Raw genomic sequence first — 19,033 nt, 5'->3', positions numbered from 1 at the left:
AGGACCAATTTTATTATTACAATGTTAAAACTGTGCTTTTTGTGTTTGTTTAAGCAATGACCAAGGCAATAAAGTTTGTAACTCTCTTACAATTCACAATTGTAAACTCAGGTTTTTTATTTTAGGTCTTCCCTCAGGCTGTGCAGTTTTGACTATGTCCTCACAAAGTTCATGAGTTGGGAACGCAATCTCCAGGGCAACAATGTTGAGATGTGGAACCTTTAAGAGGTGATTATGTAAAGAGGGCTCTGCCCTCCTAAATGGATTAATACTGTTACTGATGGAATGGGTTAGTTGTCACAGGAGTGAGCTCCTGATAGAAGAGTAGGTTCAGTCCCATTTTTTTTCTCTTGCATTCTGCCCTTCTGCCATAGGATGACCCTTACCAGATGCCAGCACCACGCTCCTGGACTTCCCAGCCTCCAAAACCAAGTCAAATAAACTTCTATTGTTTGTAAATTAACCAGTCTGGTATTCTGTTATGGCAGCAAAAAACTGATGAAGGCACCCCAAATAAAATGTACCAAATGTATTTGGTAGGGTCTGAAAGATTTCTATAAATTTTATTTTTTAATTGACATAATAATTACACATATTCATGGGGTATAGAGAGATTTTTGATACTATATAATGTAATGTGATCAGATCAGGGTAATTAGCATATTAATCATCTCAAACATTTATCATTTCTTTGTGTTAGGAAAGTTCAATATCCTCCTTCCAGATATTTGAAACTATATATTATTAACAACAGGCATCCTATGGTGCTACAGAACACTGGAACTTATTCCTCCTATCTAGCTGTAATTTTGTGTCCTTTAATAAAAATCTCCCATGTCTCCCTTCTCCCTAACCTTTCTAGCATCTAGTATCTTCTGTTCTACTTTTTACTTCTATGATATCAATTTCTTTTCAGCTTCCACATTTGAGTAAGGACATATGGTGCTTAACTTTCTGTTCCTGGCTTATTTCACTTAACATAATGTCTTTCAGTTCTATCCATGTTGCCTTAAATGATAGGATTTCATTCTTTTTTATGGCTGAATAGTATTTCATTGTATATAAATAACACAATTTCTTTATCCATTCATCTGTTGTTGAATATCTAGGTTCATTCCATATCTTGACTATTGTGAATAGTGCTGCAATAAACATGAGTACAGATGTCTCTTTGACATAATGATATCCTTTCCTTTGGATAAGTTCCCAGTAGTGGGATTGCTGGATCATATGGTAGTTCCATTTGCAGTTTTTTGAGAAATATCCATACTGTTCTCCACAGTGGCTATACTAGTTTGCATTCCCATAAACCATATAAGAATTCTCTCTTCTTCACATCTTCGCCGGCCTTTATTTTTTGTCTTTTTGATAACAGACATCCTAACTGGGGTGAGATGATACCTCACTGTGGTTTTGATTTGCATTTTCCTGATGATTGGCGATGTTGAATATTTATTCCCTGAGACCAAAAACAACAAAAATCTAAACATGAAAATCTGAAGAACCACATTTACAGAAACAAGAGCAGACTGAATGAACAAGTTCAAAAAGCAAAGAGAAATATTAATTATGGTGACAGAGGGCAATTCCTTTTAGAATGAGAAAAACTTCAGCTATATATTTCTCTTCATTTTTCTCTTCTTGAGATCTTATAAATAAAACATGGCAATTTCATTTAAGCCAAGTCTCAATAATCAGCTATCACAAGCTGCTATGTTACTGGCAGATGGATAAGCAGATGGAACATTTTTCATAGTCTTTTCTACTCATGGAGTCCAGCCAAAAATCATTTTCCAATGTCTTCCTTAAAAATAATATTAATTATTGTGGTCATGACTAAAAGCCCACTGAGAATAAGAAGGAAGGGCAATACTATTTGGAGTTCCTTTGTCTAAATATCTTTGCAAATTTTCTAAAATTGACAACAAAAAATGAGAAAAGAGAGGGAAAAAAGTGAAACAGAGGTGATTTTTAACAGCCTAAATTCTTATTTACTTTTAAGTTCAAACAAAAAAATCTATAAAGTTAACTAACTTATATCACCCTAATACAATAATTGAGATAGCATTAACTCCTTTTAAGTCTAGAAGTAAATATACATTTGGAGATTATAATTGTTTTATATGCCACCTTCTAATGGGTTATGTTACATGTTATCCAGAATAATATTCCTAGGCTCAGAAAGGCAGTATTTATGACTAAGGTACTGTCACCCAAAGGTTCGTGTTTACTCTTAAATACCAGTTCAAATAAAGCATACCCTCTACACAGTAACTTTCTCTTTAGAAAGAATTACATTATGTGAGACTTGAAAAGCAGCAATAAAATTCAGTGAGATAAAAAAGGGTTAGGCTGTATTCACAAGGAATGTAGGGAAAAAGCAAACAAACAAAAAAGTTAAGTTTTCATTTCATATTTGGTTTATATGAAAAGCAATTCTGGAGCAACCAATAATTAGAAAACAGAGGAGAAACGAAGCAGGAAAAAAGGGGAAGTAAAAGAAAGATGTTTAAGAGTTACAAAAAAATTCAAATGTACATCTAACTTGTGGACGTTTGGAAGTTATCTACCACAGATAACACTTTTTCTGACCTAACCAATGAATTTACAGTTCTATAAAATGTACATTTCATAGAACTACTCAAAATTTTCTGATTCCTTTCCTGTTATTAGACACATCACTTTTTTCCTACACAGTTACTCTTCAGGAGCAATCAGATTGTCATTTCCCCTTACCTTCAAGACCTACTAATAATCCTACTATTGGGTCTCACCACTGAATGTAAAGCATATTGACCACCTGAAGCCCTATTTCCCTATTGGTTCCAATTAAAGATATTTATTTCCAGGCCTACTGAAAGAGAACACTAACACATGGTGTCAGAACTGCTGTTCCACTAGCCGACTGCTCCTTCGTTCCTCTTCTTTCCTATGCATCCAGCCAGCCACTATTAAGTGCAGAAGAAATTATATCTGTTTCCCCAAGGGTAAAATTAATACAACATGTATATCCTAGAATTAATTGGCTTGTCTGTTATTCTTTATGTTTGACATTCTGCGTAACTGCTATATCTAGCAGAATACATAAAATAATCTTCTAAATTTGGCTTCATTATAGTATTACAAAAATCAACACAATAAATAATAAGAATAATACTAACCAAGTAAAATATTCCAGTGCTTTTTCTATGTAGTCTACGGCTTTTCCATCAAGATAATCAACTAGAGCTGCTTTTGCCATCAGAAGATGGCATTCACCCAAACCTAAAATCAGGTAAGTTTGTCACTGTTATTAAAACATATAAAACACTTAAAATGAATTTCAAATATATTTATTGGTGTTATTTTAAAGCACTTTCCAGAAAATAAAACTTAATGGCATGTTATAAAATTGTCTTAAAGCATGATCCTACATTCATTTAAATTTAATAAGAAATTCAAATGGAAGAGTTCTATTGGAGTAAACACGCAGTAGAAGTTCTGAAAAAGTTATCTATGGAACCCAAGAATTTCCTTAGCTTTGGGCAAGTTACTCACCTCCTAAAACCTTGGCTACAAAAATAGAGATATCTACATGTTGCTCTCCATCGTATTACTACTTATTAACCATTGTGAAACAAGGTATGATCTTTTTATATTACAATCTGTATAGCAAACTATAAGAATTAAATGAAATAGTGATTTCTTAAAGCGTCTAGTAAAGATTTCATAAATGTGAGTTCTCCTTCTCTTGAGGAAAGAGTTTTACAAAATTAAAAAAAAAAGTTTCAAGCATTAAGTTATATGTAATTTACAATATGCTATTTATGCTGTCTATGTGCTCACTTCAGCAGCACATACACCAAAACTAGAATGATAAAAAGATTAGCATGGCTACTAAGCAGGGATGACACAATTTGTAAAGTTTTTTTAAAAAGCAGAAAGAAGAAGGAAATGGAGGAGAGAAAGCATACATAATGAGCTTCAGGTTTTTTTAAAAGGTCAAATATAATCATTACAAATGTAGATTATACATGCATGGTGGTATTTTATATTACCAAAACTAACTTAGATAACTACAAAACAATGCAAGTTGTCTCTAAAATTAAAAAAAATAATTTAATAAGCTTGTATAACTTACAGAGTAATTATAGCGATTAAGATATTTGGGGATAATGAATTAAAAACGTAAGAGTAGGGAAACACATTTTAGAGGTAGTTTTTTAGATCTAATAGTTATACTATTTGTCTAAAAGTTAAATCTCTATCATATTACTTTTTGTTAATTTATGAAACAAGACTTGATCTTTTTATATTCAAATCTATATAAGCTATACTGTAAGAGGTTCATACCAGATGCTTGATGTTGACTAAAGAAGTCCTTTTCAAGTTATTCAATATATTTAGGTAAGAAATCTACTCAAGGATTTTATGCTTAAGTATCATAAAAGTCAAAGGAGATAATAAAAAGAAATTACCTTTTAAAGCAGGGACATAATCTTCTGTCTTTTTAATGATCACCTGGTACTGAGCTACAGCCTCCTTATATTTGCCTAGGATTTGCTGTATTGCTGCAACCTTAAACACACTGTATGTCGATTCTGGGTTCAGCTCACTGGCTTTCGTGAAGGATTTCAAGGCTGTTGTGTAGCCTCCTCTGCTTAAGTATGCCTCTCCTAATGATTCCCAACAATTGAAGTCCTTCGGGTCTGCTCTTAATGCTGCCTGTAAACTAAAATTTAAAAAACGGTAAGAGAACTAAAAGTTATAGAACTATCTCCAAATCTGAAAAAAATAAAATAAATAATTCAACTGAATCATACATATCCGTGGCTTCTTCTACTTATAAAAGTGATATTTAAAGCAGGTAAATCTGTTCCTTTTGTGATTAATTTTTTTAATACTAAGAAATGTTATTTTAATTTCAGAATAAAAAAGAATAAAATCCTTTTTTTTTTGAAAAAGTGCTGAACAAAATTTCTTTTCCTTGATTATCTCAAAGAACTCGAGTTTTCTATACTACCAGGACAGGTGACCATCTCAGTTTGCCTCATCAGTCCATAATCCCCCACCTGCAATCCTATTACCAAACAGAAATACCATAGTTAAAATATAGAAATAGGCATGCTTTAAATATGTGATCAAATTCCATTTCCGTGAAAATGCCTGTACTCTAGATACTAACATAAACCAGAAACAACTTTATCTTGATTCAAATATATATTTACATTTAAGTACTGTTCAAATCAAATGACTCAAATTGATCATATATGAGCTGCTCCAAATGCCCTTCAAGCTGTCAAATGTCTCCCTAGCCAAAAACAATGTATGTCAGCAGAATACAAAGATATGTGCCTCAGCTTTTCATCACTAAAATTTCTATTGAGAATCTACTATAGATATTTATGAAGACTTCAATTCACTAAACTGGTTATCTCCTCAAAAACAGCACATTGTTTAATCCATCTCTGCAATTCCACTGCCCTGCAGACAATAAACACCAATTGATCATAGAGTAATTTTGTTATTTCTTCTCTCAAAATACAACCTGTAAGAGACAATTTGTAAAGTTCATTTGGCGTATAAATAATGCTTAATTTAAGGAATGATTATGCTTGTCTAACATTGTTTAAATACAATAAGGTGCCTTACTCAGCCACTGCTTGAGAATGCTGACCAGCTTTCAAATAGTACAGTCCTCGCCTAAGCCAGGCCCATTTTGCCGTTCCAGCACTTGCCTTTTGAGTTACTGTTGTTAGGATAGCTAAAGCAGTTTCCTAATAAGAAAATACTAATATTAGATACATTGAATATTATAAAAAGACAGAACACTCATGTAAAGTACACAAACATATTTTCATTTCTCACTTCTGATTTTTTTAACTTACACTGGTAGACACTAAACTACAGTTTCAACAATAAGTGGTTAGTAATTTAATATCTGCCAATAGAAAAAAACTTTACTTATAGATGTAAAAATATTTCTATTGCACCTACAGAAAAAAAAAACTAATAACTTTCAAGTATACATATATAAAAATATTTTCATTTATATACTCAGGATAAAAAAACAAAAAGGCAAACGTGGTTATTAGACATACCATATCTTCAAGCTCCACACTTAGGTCAACCGCTGCAGCTCCAGATTCAGCATCAGTGTCATCTAATTCAAAGGCTTTCCTATAACATCCACGAGCTCTGTTTTTATCTCCCACTACATCTCTGTAATAATGACCTAAATAGCAGAAAACTTTGCCCATATATGTATCCAGTCTTGCAGCCTTTGAAATAAATATTGACAAACCAGAACATCAAAAGTTCATTTAATATCTTAAAAAATACAGAAGATACACATATTAAAGAAAAAAGAAATAACTTCATTAAACATACAAAAATAGGCCAAAAAACCCTTTAATGTAAGATTTAAAACAGGAAAGCTGTCCCTCATTGCTTATAGAAAGTAAATGGAAGTATAAAAAATTTTCTTTTTTGGTAAAGGAAATGTAAAATTAAAGCTGTTATTGAATTAATCTGCTCTGATGAGTCAAGATAAGAATGTTGGAATTACAGATGTCAAAGATCTAAAAAAACAGGACTTTAAACATCTACCTTATATGATCATAAAACTACAGTGGAAATTACCTAAAAAGTGTTGTCTATCAGAGATAATTATGTCTCATTTTCTACAACACATGCTTTTTAATAAGTAACTTTAACGTTTTGTATTTTAATTTTTTCCTTGAAAACCCATGTAACACCATCATAAAACCTTATATAGGAAAGATAAAGCACCAAAAACAGGTCAGTAAAGAGTAACTGTAGGTGACAAACTTACATGATTATTATTTATAATTTTGTAATGCCATTTCAACTAAGAATTGAATTGTAGCACTTACTTTACCTTCAGAAAGTGGGTAAGAGCCTTTGTTTTATCTTTTCTTGTCTCTTCGCCCATGAACCAATATGTTAATCCCAGTTGGTAATGATATTCCGCAACTTCAGTATCTTTCTCAAGAGCTCTCTGAAAACTAAGTCATCAAAGGGTAGTAAAAAGAAATAGTAAAATAAATAAATACACACACACACACACAAATAAATACACACACACACACAGTCTCTCTCTCTCTCTCTCTCTCTCTCTCTCTCTCTCTATAGGAGACTCCTAGTTGGAACAATCAGAGTTTGAGTGATTCAGAGGTGCCAAATTAGAAACAAATCATCACTTCAGGATTTATGTTATCACAAGGAAAACTGTCATTTGTTTTCGAAGAAGAGGAGCTTTAAAAAGCACCGTGGCCTTTTAGTACTACCATGTGCTAAGTGTTCAGACTACACTGAACATTACATCTGCTTAGTGATGTAATGTTATTAATATAATCAGCTAATTAGATTTTTTTTTTTTAGTCCGAGTCTCACTCTGTCAACCAGGCTGGAGTACAGTGGAACAATCCTGACTCACTGCAACCTCTATCTCCCAGGTTCAAGCAATTCTCAGGCCTCAGCCTCCTCAACAGCTGGAACTACAGGTATGTGCCACCACACCCAGCTAAGTTTTGTATTTTTAGTAGAGACGGGGTTTCATCATGTTGCCCAGGCGGGTCTTGAACTCCTGGGCTCATGTAATCGCCTGCCTTGGCCTCTCAAAGTGCTGGGATTACAGGTGTGAGCCACCACACATGGTCAAGAACAGCTAATTAGGTTTGAAATCCATTATATAATTTTTTACAGCTACTGTACTACATGCTAAACATTTCTTAAAAATACTAAAACTTAAAGCCCACAAAGATCAAAGTCATACAAAATCAAGCCTACTCATTTTGAATTTTTGAGAAATATAAAAAAACTAAGATGTTAATGGTTCTACGACCAATCTATATATCCTTACCATTTTTCTGCTTGTAGATAGTCCTTTTTGGTGAAATGAATCAAAGCCTCAAGGGCATGAACTTCAGCTAGGTCAGGGTAAGAAGAAAGAAGGTCTTCCATAATCTATAAAACAGACACCTGTCAATTCTATACCCAAACAAAAATGACTTTTAACTCAAAAAAATGCTCACTTTGAATAAAAAAGCCAACCTTTGCAGCTTCATCTAATGAACCTTTGTTCCGATAGGCTAAGCTTTTGAGAACCAAAAGTCCTGGGATATTATCTGCATCGGAAACCTAGAAAACAATTGAAACGAACTGCTATAAACCTCCTTCAACACAACCACAGCAATGTTTGCTTTAATTAAAAAATGAACACAGAAAAGCAGGGTGCTAATAGAATAAAGAAACAGAGGTCTTGATTTCTATCACTATTAATCCATCTTCACTGACATTTTTATTAGGGAAAATCTCATATACATAAAAAAATTACAGAAACTAGTATAATAAACCCACATGTGCCCATCATCCAGCTACAAAAATCACACTCACAGGGAATCATTTTTTAATCTATACCTCCACCAATTTTACCACATTCCTGTTCAGATTATTTTGACACAAATCCCAGATATTTTAACTTTTTATCTGTAATATTCAGTATCTATATCTAAAAGCTCATTTCTAAATTACATAACCACATTACCATTATCATACCTAAACAAAACCAACAATACATTCTTAACATTATCAAGTTTCCCAGTTGTCTTATAAAATATCTGAACAATTTTTAAAATCAAAATCCAAATAAGATATATACATTTCCACTGACTAATATGCCTTAAGTCTCTTTTAATAAGATCCCCCTCCTTCTCTTTTTTTTCTTCCTTAAAATTTAACTGTTGAAAAATATGGTCTATTTGTCACAGTTTCTCAGAGTCTGGATTTTGCAAAATGTATTCTCAAGGTGTTTAATATGTTCCTCGGTTCCCTGTATTTCCAGTATATTAGTAGTTAGGTTTAGAAGCTTGATCTGATTCAGGTTTGAAGATTCCCAAGGATACTTCAGGTATACTTGCACTTGGTTTGGGTCTGACTGTCTTTTGTTTTGAGATAGAATCTCGCTTCAACACCCAGGCTAGAGTGCAATGGCATGATCTTGATTCACTGCAACCTCTGCTTCCTGGCTTCAAGCGATTCTCTTGCCTCAGCCTCCCAAGTGGCTGGGATTAAAGGTGTGCACCACCAGTCCTGACTAATGTTTTACATTTTTAGTAGAGAATGGGGCTTCACCATATTGACCAGGCTGGTCTCAAACTCCAGACCTCAATTGATCCACCCGCCTCGGCCTCCCAAAGTGTTGGGATTAGAGGTTTGAGCCACTGTGCCTGGCCTGATTTGTTTTTCTTTTTGTGATGGTAGCAACCATTAACCTTTGATGCCTAGATCTATTAATTCATTGGGGATTCCAAAATGGCAATTTTCTGTCATCTTCTCTTATTAAATGGAATACTTCAACAAAGACAAATTTCTCCTACCCTCATGATTTCACTATCCCGAGGAGTAATTCAGACAGAAAAGGCAGGATAAGTGCCTTTATTCTTCACAGTTGGGTTCTTGGCACTCCTCCCAAAGATTTGTTTTCTTGAGGACAATTGATGATTTTTTGTTTTCTGTTTCATCATGAACACATAGCTTTAACAGATTTGACAATCCGATGTATTTCAACATAGCACATCAGCTAGTACGCTCTTTAGCTAGTAAGAATCTCTTCATGCTAGCTCTTGAGCCCTTTTGCAGTCGGAGCCCTTTTATAGTTTCTTGCTTTCTAGCATGACAAGGTGTTCTCAGCTCATCTTGTACATTTTCTATCTCAGACCTGGACTCTGATAAAGTAGCAGAGTCCAAAAACTTTTCATTTTGTTTTTTTGTGAAAACATTATTTGAAAAACCTTTATAAAACATTCACACAAAACAAATGACTGGCAGGATGGCAAAAGGAAAACAAGAAAATATTAATTCTTGAAGGATGCTGACAATGGTTCTGATTTAAAAAAACATTATTATATACAAAGCCCTTTGAAATATACAAAACTAAACTTATTTGAAAAACTCAATTTTAATTTTAGACCAGTAGTAGTCTTTAACTGACAAAAATCTTTAGGGCACAATGTTAAAATTCATAATTTAACAGTTATGTTTTTTTTTTCAGTATGGAATTTCAAATTGCTTGAACCCCAAAAATAAAGAAATTGATTTCATTATGAAATATCAATCTTTTTTTGAAAGAAGCAAATAAACAACATTCTCTACCATCAAGCTAATAGTGTTCTTAATTATTCTTGTCAAATCTGCAGAACATCTCCTAGAGGAAAAAATTTAGAATCTCAAATTAATAATAATCAAGTAGTAATAACCTAAGAGGGCAAAAGGAAGAAAGGAGAATAAATTCTAGAACTAAAGAAAGAAACAGTCTTATATCATGAGTACTGTAAGTCCTTAATCAAAAGGCAAACAAATAAAATTAGAAGTTCCCAAATATATGAGTGACTTATAAAAGTGCAGATGTGGTGAATTCATACCTCTAACTCAAAATCTGTATAAGTAAATATTTGTGGTAGGCAGAGAAGGGTTGTTGCCTGGTTATTGGAAACTAACCAAAGTTGAAGAAAACTTGGTAAGACTACCTGATCGAGAGTACAAATTGCTTCCTCTGAAGATTCATAATCTGAAAGTTTAATCAAAGCCTCTGCTTTCAAACGAAGACAAAGATTCCTCTGGTAAAGACTGCCACCAGACGCACCATGATTATCTATGACCTTCAGAGCTGATAAAATTAAAGGTATCCAAATGAAGACAGGCATATCACTTCAGTTTTTTTTTTCCTTTTTAAAGGATGACATATAATAAATTGCAGATACAATAAGCATAAATTTTCAAAACAATATACATCAAGAATAACTCAAAGCTAAATTAAATTCTTCCCTGAATTCCTTATGGAAAGACCTGAATTTAAAACAGAACACATCTGAATTTAAAACCTCTAACTTCACACAATATATAATGAAACTGAACAGCCTTAAAAAAACGCCAATGGCTATCTATATCTGCTAAACAATAAAGGTTAGCCCATAACCAAAGCACCTATAACAAATACAAGAAATTAAGAATACCGGAAGGAGAAAGAAGCTGAATTAGAATGGACCAAGGTGAACTATTTCTCAGTCACAGAGGGCCAGCTGTCAGGTGGGTCAGAAACAGCAAACCACTTTCATGATTTCCTATCCCCACCCCTCACCCTGTCACATTCAGATATGCTCTAAGATGCCTAAGGTTTCCCCTCTTTGTATCAGGGAAATTAAGAACACATGTGTCTTGGACACACCAGAAACTTCCTTATTACAAAGGCAGAGGACCCAAGCCTAAACTGACTATGTCAATATTTCAAATGCAGGAAAATTTTGCTAAATATTCATTGTCAGTTTAAAAACAAATACATTAGTAGACATGCATGCAGACTTTTATTTAACCTCAGTGAAATTAAAATTAGCATTTTAAAATACAAAATATAGCATTTTGGTTTTTAAAATCACTATCTTTGTCCTTTAAAATAAAAACAAATTAGGTTATATGTCAACCCAAAAAGTATCAAAAATACCTTGACTGCATGAAAGAATAGCTTCTTTAGGTCTATGTATTTTGACTTGGGCTTCTGCCAGATGAAACCATCCAGTTGTGCAGAGAGGGCTTTCCTTTAATCCTAAAAGGATAAAGACAATCACATTCTGAGACTACATAGATGAACGGCACCACCGCCTACTCTCCAAATCAGATTCCTCCCCTCTTCATCTCTCATATTAGCTACAAAGTCACACTGATTCTCTGTCCCAATTAATTCCCCTCCATACATTTTTCTCCACCTCTACCAATACCACTTCAGTTCAGACCTCCACCACCTTTATCCCAAATCACTCCAAGTGCCTGGCATCCACCCCAATGCATTCTCTACACTGTAGCCAGAATATTTCTAAAAATACAAATCAGATTATAAAATTCCCTGCTAAAAATCTTTTACTGATTGCCCACTGTTGTTAGGATAATGTGCAAACTCCTTACCAAGGTTTTGCTAGGTCCCTCTACAATCTCACTTCTTGTCGCCCTACAATCTCACTTCTTGTCCCCCTTGTACCCACATTTCATTCTCAAACCCCTGTCAACCTGCAATTCTCTGAAGAACAGTTTTCCTTTTATCTCAGGCTATTTCACAGATTCATCTCTGCCTAAAATGTTCCTCTTACTCCCTTCATCCACCTACCTGGCTTGTATTTGCCATTCAGATCTACAATTTGAATGTAGGTTCTTCCAGAAACATCATACCTAATAAGATTAAGTTAAAGCCTAGGTTCCTAAGGCACATACATCTACATATCTGTCTATCTTTCTATTTATTTATCTAAACATATAGATATCCCTATTTTACAAATTAAAACACTGACACACAGAAAGTTTAATTAACTTTTCTGAGGTCTTAAAATTAGTGATTAGCAGAGTCAGAATTCAAATCCAGGCAGAGTCCAAGGTATGCAGGTACATTTTTTTCCCTTCCACCTTAGATATACATTCCTTAAAGGAAAGCTCAAAGATAAATGCCTACTGACTGAATAATAATTATACTTCATGTTACGTGCCATACACTGTACATTTACCTTCTGTTAGGTTCCTAACAGCATCTTCATACTTTTTGTCTTGTAATGCTTTAATGCCTAAGCCAATGAGGCCTGGACCACTTTTTGAATCCATTTCTACTAATCTACAACAATACTGCTGTCCCTCATCAGTAAGATTTCCTGGAATTAAAAGAAATGGTTATTAGTATACATATATCAAGTTTCTAAATGCCAAAACCCATATTCTTAAATCTCAAAAGCTGCCTTTATAATCTTACACATCCTTTACCACATGCTGATTCCAGAAATTCAAAACTTAAATAGACCAGCAAATGCAGAAAATATTAACATTTCATTTAAGAAATTATGCTTTTTCATCTTCTTAAATATTGGAAGTAGAAACCACTTTAGAATTTCAGAGAAGAAACTTGCTACTTGCCAGCAGACTAAGCCACATAACCTACTGCTTGCCAGCTGTAACAATTTTGGTTGTTAAATGCAGGAGCCCTTGTCAAAGTAGAGTATCTTTCTCTTACTGGGCAACCATGCACTGCTAGAGGCATTGCAGTCAGATCCAGTGGACTCTTCCAGCATCCAAGGATCACAAGATGGGCAGGTTACTCATCAGGACACTGCACAAAGACTTAGTCACATTCCTCTTAAGTCTACAAGTTCACCAGCACATTTCCACGTTTTTCTAAAACTATCTTTTTCTATATAAGTGAATCATGACTCTTATGAAATAGTCATCCAATGCCTACATTTATTTTATTTCAAATTTATTTTGGTAAAAGTTTAGAAAACATTATATATTTTGTAACATTTCCATTTTCTCCAATCTCAATCCAAGAAAATCATAAAAACAAACAAACAATGGTAATTTCTGTTTTTAGAATAAATGGTGAATAGCATTCACAACTTTAATAAAGTCATTTAATCACTTAGGAGAATTCTTAAAAAGACAGATTTCAAGCAGTAAATATGGGAAACAAAAATAACTCCTGAAATAAAGACCCAATGCTTTAACAACTACATAACACATATAAGCCCAAACCACATGTAGAACCACTGTTTCAGTCACAGATGTCAAAGGTAAATTATTTGCATAATTCCATTTAGCTCATATACTTCAAATTTTTGAAAACCATTTGCACACCAATGTATAATCCATTTGTAATATGTTATATACCGATTCAGAAATCCAAGTTATCACCAAAAATTTAAAAAAATTTCATAATGGCTAAAGAGTTAAAACTTCAGTACTCTTTGGTAAAAATGAAAACAAATTGGAAGAAATACTACTTTGATTAGTAAGCCAGTAAAAAAGACACAGTCTGCTACTATTATGCTTCTAGGCATGAACTTCCTGTCAATATGTTCTCACCACTGCTTCCATAAATATGAATTCCAAAATTAGATATGCCTACTTCCCTACATCCTATATCCTCCCAAGCAAACTAGTGGCTTTTCCCCTTTTGATCCAGTGGTATTGTCTAAAATAGACACTGTCTAAACTATCAGAATCACTTGGAAGACTTGTGAAAACACAGTCTGCTGAGCCCTATCCCTGAAGTTTATGGTTCAGTAGGTCTGGTTAAGATCTAAGAATTTCTTTTTCTAAGAAATTACCAGGTGATGCTGATGCTACTGGTCCAGGGATCATACTTAAAGACCACAGGTCTACAATATTTGTTAATACCATACACCACCCTTTATTATTAGTCTTATAACATGGATATTCTGCCTTTATTCCCTCTGTGGCTAAATAGTAACCTCTGGAGAGTAGAGACCAGCATGGTATCTGAGATACATGGTAGATGTTCATGAAATTTTGTGATAATCCTTTAGAAATACTATCATAAATTGATGTTTAAAAAGCCTTCGTCTGTTCATAGGTAACAGCTGAAAATTACTATAAAAAATTAAATATCTTCACCATCCTAATAAAAAAGCTACCAAATTCTTACCTTTTGTCTCTACTCATCTGAGTCTAAACATTCTTCCTCCATAGACACATAATTTATGACAGACTACCTTGATTACATAAACTGCCTGTATTACAGGAAATATACCTTGGATGAAAATAGGAAAAAAAAAAATCATGCATCTTTCCAATGATCATCCATAGTTAGGGTACCTTAAACAACACACAGGTAAACGAAGTGTAGGTTGGTACATGAAAACAGTTTCCAAAACGCCAAAAGGCTGAGATGAACATAAACAACTTTTAAAACAAGAAAACCTCCTAACATATTCACTTTGCTAAAGCCTGGGGGCATAACAATAAAAACAAAATAAGATCTGGGGAGACCATGCTCATGTTTGGCCCTGGGTAACAATTTGCATATGATCAAGTGGCACTGAGAGGAATTTTCTATAGTGTTCCCAAAACTAGCAACAGTAATAACAAAACTAATGATCCTTGTATTAAGAAATAAAGAATATTTCAGCTTCAACTCCCAATCCTTCTCTTCTTCATACTTACTCTTGTTGAGAATGCTGGCTAAGCAAATACCTCGGTGGAGGACAAAAACAGAGGAAATAGATTTCATTGCTTTTGAACAGAAAATCATGTACTTATCTGCTCTTTTTAACATTTAAAGGATTCTAAGATTCCAGATTTAACAACTTTAAAACAGTCAGACAGTATTATTTTTATTTCTCAAAAAAGCAAGCCAAATTTGGGGCTGACAAAGGCTAAAATTCCAAGGGTAGAGGGTATTCTGAAAAGGTCCATGTTGGATGCTAAGCAATAACTATGCAATTCTGTTTCTTAAAGTTTACTACAAAAACACTGTCAATTTAATAAAAAAAAATTTATTTCTGACATCCCAAAGAAACTGATCAATACTATCTAATTTTTCTTTTAAATAAACCTAGCTTGAGAGAGGAAGAAAAAAAAATGTACAATTTGATGGCATTCATATCCTTATTTTCACCTGGATTTTCTAATAGTTTTAAAGCACAAAATCTGAAAGCAGCTCTTTTCTGCTTGAATTTGAAAAACCAAGCTTTCTTATCCTCCCCCATTGCAGAAACAAAGCAAAATAAGATAAATAAAAAAGGTCATTTAGCATTAAAACACATTTCAACAGATGACAACTGTGAAAGCCATTCACTATTTGCTATATGAAGGTTTAAAAACTGAGTCATTTTGAAAATGAATATTCAATTCTCAACAGGCAAAGCAGGCAAAGGAGAATGAAATATATTTGTCTTCTGTGGAAGACAACCCAGTGATTAACTGCTGTGAAGTAGCAAATTGTTCAGTCATTGAAGTACTTTGTAGGAGAGTGGCTCAGACTTCAAAGACCTTACAGATTCTCAGAAGTTCTTCATATACTGAAAGTTTGATTTAGAGGATCAATAAAAAGAAATAAACAAATAATTAGGCATAGCTTCCTACTGTCCTGCATTAACTATTGAACTTCCACCCAAAGAATACTACTTTACCTTGAAATGTACCTAAACCTAAATTGCTCAATTCCACAAATTCCTGCAACCAACAATTCAGAAGGGAAAGAACACTTCCCTGGTTTTACTACATATTTACAGTCCTTTTTTGCCGCAATATAGACCTTCTTTCCTTTCCATTCTGCACAATACTAATCTAGAACCTTATTCAAAAATAATCTTTTTCATTTAAACCAAGACACTTTCGAATCATCAGTATAATTCCTTCACTATGTCTTTATGAGAGTACTTTGTCAACTACTGAATTTATGTGCAAAACTCTGTAGACTATTTGTTGATCCTATTTTTTCTATCATTTTGTAGGCTTTTTGGAATATAATAACAAGTCTACATTATAAGTACGTTTATGCTTATTGAGAAAGCATTCTGTCAGCGCTCAGAAAGAAATTTCAAAATATTCAGTGTCACTTGGCATGTGAGTAAGCCAAGACTGAGAGAATGGTGCAAACCATAAATAGCCGACCAAGAAACAGAGAGAAAAGAGTGAATACCAGCCAATAATTTTTCAATAGCAACAGTAACAGCAGAATAGGGGAAAAGAATTGACACCGGGGCCATATGATAAAGAAAATCAGCCTACTTATCTTTGGGACACACTGAGTCTTATATTAAAATTGGAAGAAACTGGGTGATTTTGGAACTAAGCTTCCTGTCAGAGAAAAAGAAAATCACAAGGCTCCATAAGTAAGCTCCTTGTGCTTGGTGTACCTCATCCTCCTTGGCCTCAATGCAACACTCATAATGTTAACTAACTAACCTACTAATTCTTTCTTCTTAAAACACTCCTGCCAGGAAGCTATTGCAGTTCTTCTCCCTCCCCTCTAAAAACTTACTAGCCCCTCTGCAGGCTTCATTTTCTCATCCTACTACTCCCTAATGCAGTTAGCCGAGTTCACTTTCCTTTGTGTAACTGCTCATCACTTTTTTCTATTCTTGCCCCATCACTGTAATCTAAGCTCTAATTCAATCACTTTCATTTAAAAAAAATAGCCTTATCATAATCATAAACTCAGTTGGTTCAATTTGTCAAGACAGACCATAATAATCTGTTCTGAAATGCTCTTTCCCTGTCTTCTGTGCTGCTTCTCCTCAGAGCCCACCTTCTTCTCTGACCTCACCCCTTCTCTTTCCTCCCTTCCTCTTTTTCATCTCTTTCCCTCCAGGCCAGCCAGCATTGCCCACAGCACAGTTCTCAGCATTTTTCCTTTTAGTCCTCCTCTCATGGCAACCATTACACTTCCTTTTCACCTACAGGCAAATGATTTTCAAACCATATGTCTAGCCTTAGTATTGATCTCTCATCTGCAAACCACTGATGGGCATTTCCCATTGACTGTCCCATTAACATCTCCTCTCAGTAACCTACATTTCATACAAATCATCATGCCATATTAGGCCAACTTTTCAGGAGAGGTGAAAGTTAAAATTGATTTTTCTCTCCCTTTACCTCTAAGAAATAACTTTCATTTTTTTCACTCATCTGTTCCTTTCTATTATCACTGTCATACTCTTAGTTCATTCAATCCTAGTATCACTATGTCTACTCGAACTAGTCCACCTATACAGTCTGTCCTACACACCACGTTAGTTTAAAACTTTATACTCCACTCACACGAGACAGAAAATTAACAAGGATATCCAGGACTTGAACTCGGACTCGGAACAAGTAAACTTAATAAACATTTGTAGAACTCTTGACCCCAAATCCACAAAACATACATTCTTATCCGTACCACATCACACCTACTCTAAAAGTGACTACATAATTGGAAGTAAATCACTCCTCAGTAATTGTATAGCATTTCACAGGTTTAAATGAAATATTGGTTGGCTTCTTGTTTGTTATTTTCCTCCCCTATTCCTTCCTGTCTCCATTGTTAAGCACAATTATTGGCATAAAAGAGGTTTTCAATACCCATTTTTAGACTGCATTCTAGCCTGGGCAATAAAGCAAGACTCCCGTTCTCTCTCCCTCTTTCTCTTCCTCTTTCTTTCTCTCTTTCATTCTTTTATTTCTTTCTTTCTCTCTTTCTTTCTTTTCTTTTTCTTTCTCTGTTTTTTCAAAAAAAAAAAAAGACTTTATACTCCACTCACTATACTTTTTACTTTCTCTTTCTTCTTATAGTAGTAAAAGGTACTCTTCTAAGTCTATCTTTGACGTAGTTGAAGTAAGGCAAAGGGCATCTGCTTGTCACCAAAAAATCCAGAGCTGAATGTAACGGAGCTGAAGGTAACACCAGGGGAAAAAAAAAAAAAGTAAAAGAGAACTTAAAAGGAGAGTTAAAGTGAGGAGAACTGAGATAGGTGCAATGGTCATTTTCTCCCAAGGAGTTTTCCTTCACAGTTATCTCTAGCAGTAGTTTCCAACTCTTTTTTTTTTTTACTATGACACATGTGAAGGTCATTCACACAAAAAGCAGTCTCATGTATATACTTATTTACCAACAAAGTGAAAAAAATTAAATGGATTAGTAAAGTCTGCAATAACTGACAATCACTACCACACTGTTGTATGTACTAATATTTTTATTTCATTTTTATTTCAGTGACTAACATCTGTGAATTTGTTCACCTCAAGGCATAAAATTAGGATTATTAAAAAAAAATATCTGACAAACACAGACACTGACAAAAAAGGAAGGAGGCTGGTGGGAAAAGCCAATATAGCCAACCTCTTATAAACTGGTAGAGTACCAGCCCTATATAGAACATATCCACAGCTACAGATTTGCCAACTCCCGCAAGCTAGTTGTCATCACGTCCCTCTTCTCCCCAGAGAAAGTACATGAAGATGCAAGAGCATGAAGTATACACAGAGATAAATTCTCCCACTTGAAGATGCTCTATTTCATTGAAAAACTAGATAATTCAGGAATTTAATTACTTTATAATATTACAGTATTCATAACACTGTCCTTATGACATAACATCAACACTGAGGCAGCTAAACTTTCCAAAAATCCTTTCTGTGATATTCATAGCTCTGTGTAATATAGACTGACCTATTTAGCCAAAATATTATTTATTTTAGTTCTTTCTTCCACTATAGC

General features: G+C 34.1%; 1 protein-coding gene across 2 annotated transcripts in view; it reads right to left on the bottom strand.

Moving 5' to 3' along the window:
* Positions 1-19,033, bottom strand: part of TTC37 (tetratricopeptide repeat domain 37) — a 95,641-nt gene that overhangs the window by 49,725 nt on the left and 26,883 nt on the right. For both annotated transcript variants that reach the window (XM_032276168.1, XM_032276176.1), the window contains exons 10-19: positions 12,549-12,689; positions 11,501-11,602; positions 10,530-10,669; positions 8,056-8,142; positions 7,865-7,968; positions 6,881-7,007; positions 6,081-6,260; positions 5,632-5,756; positions 4,458-4,711; positions 3,162-3,264 (exon numbers count right to left, since the gene is read on the bottom strand). In XM_032276168.1, the coding sequence (XP_032132059.1) occupies positions 3,162-3,264; positions 4,458-4,711; positions 5,632-5,756; positions 6,081-6,260; positions 6,881-7,007; positions 7,865-7,968; positions 8,056-8,142; positions 10,530-10,669; positions 11,501-11,602; positions 12,549-12,689 (1,363 nt within the window). The remainder of the gene's footprint in view (positions 1-3,161; positions 3,265-4,457; positions 4,712-5,631; positions 5,757-6,080; positions 6,261-6,880; positions 7,008-7,864; positions 7,969-8,055; positions 8,143-10,529; positions 10,670-11,500; positions 11,603-12,548; positions 12,690-19,033) is intronic.

This window comes from Sapajus apella, unplaced genomic scaffold (genome assembly GCF_009761245.1).
Source record: "Sapajus apella isolate SASKATOON/1434 unplaced genomic scaffold, GSC_monkey_1.0 scaffold1, whole genome shotgun sequence".
NCBI classification, from domain to species: domain Eukaryota; kingdom Metazoa; phylum Chordata; class Mammalia; order Primates; family Cebidae; genus Sapajus; species Sapajus apella.
This window is presented reverse-complemented; position numbering and strand designations above follow the sequence as displayed.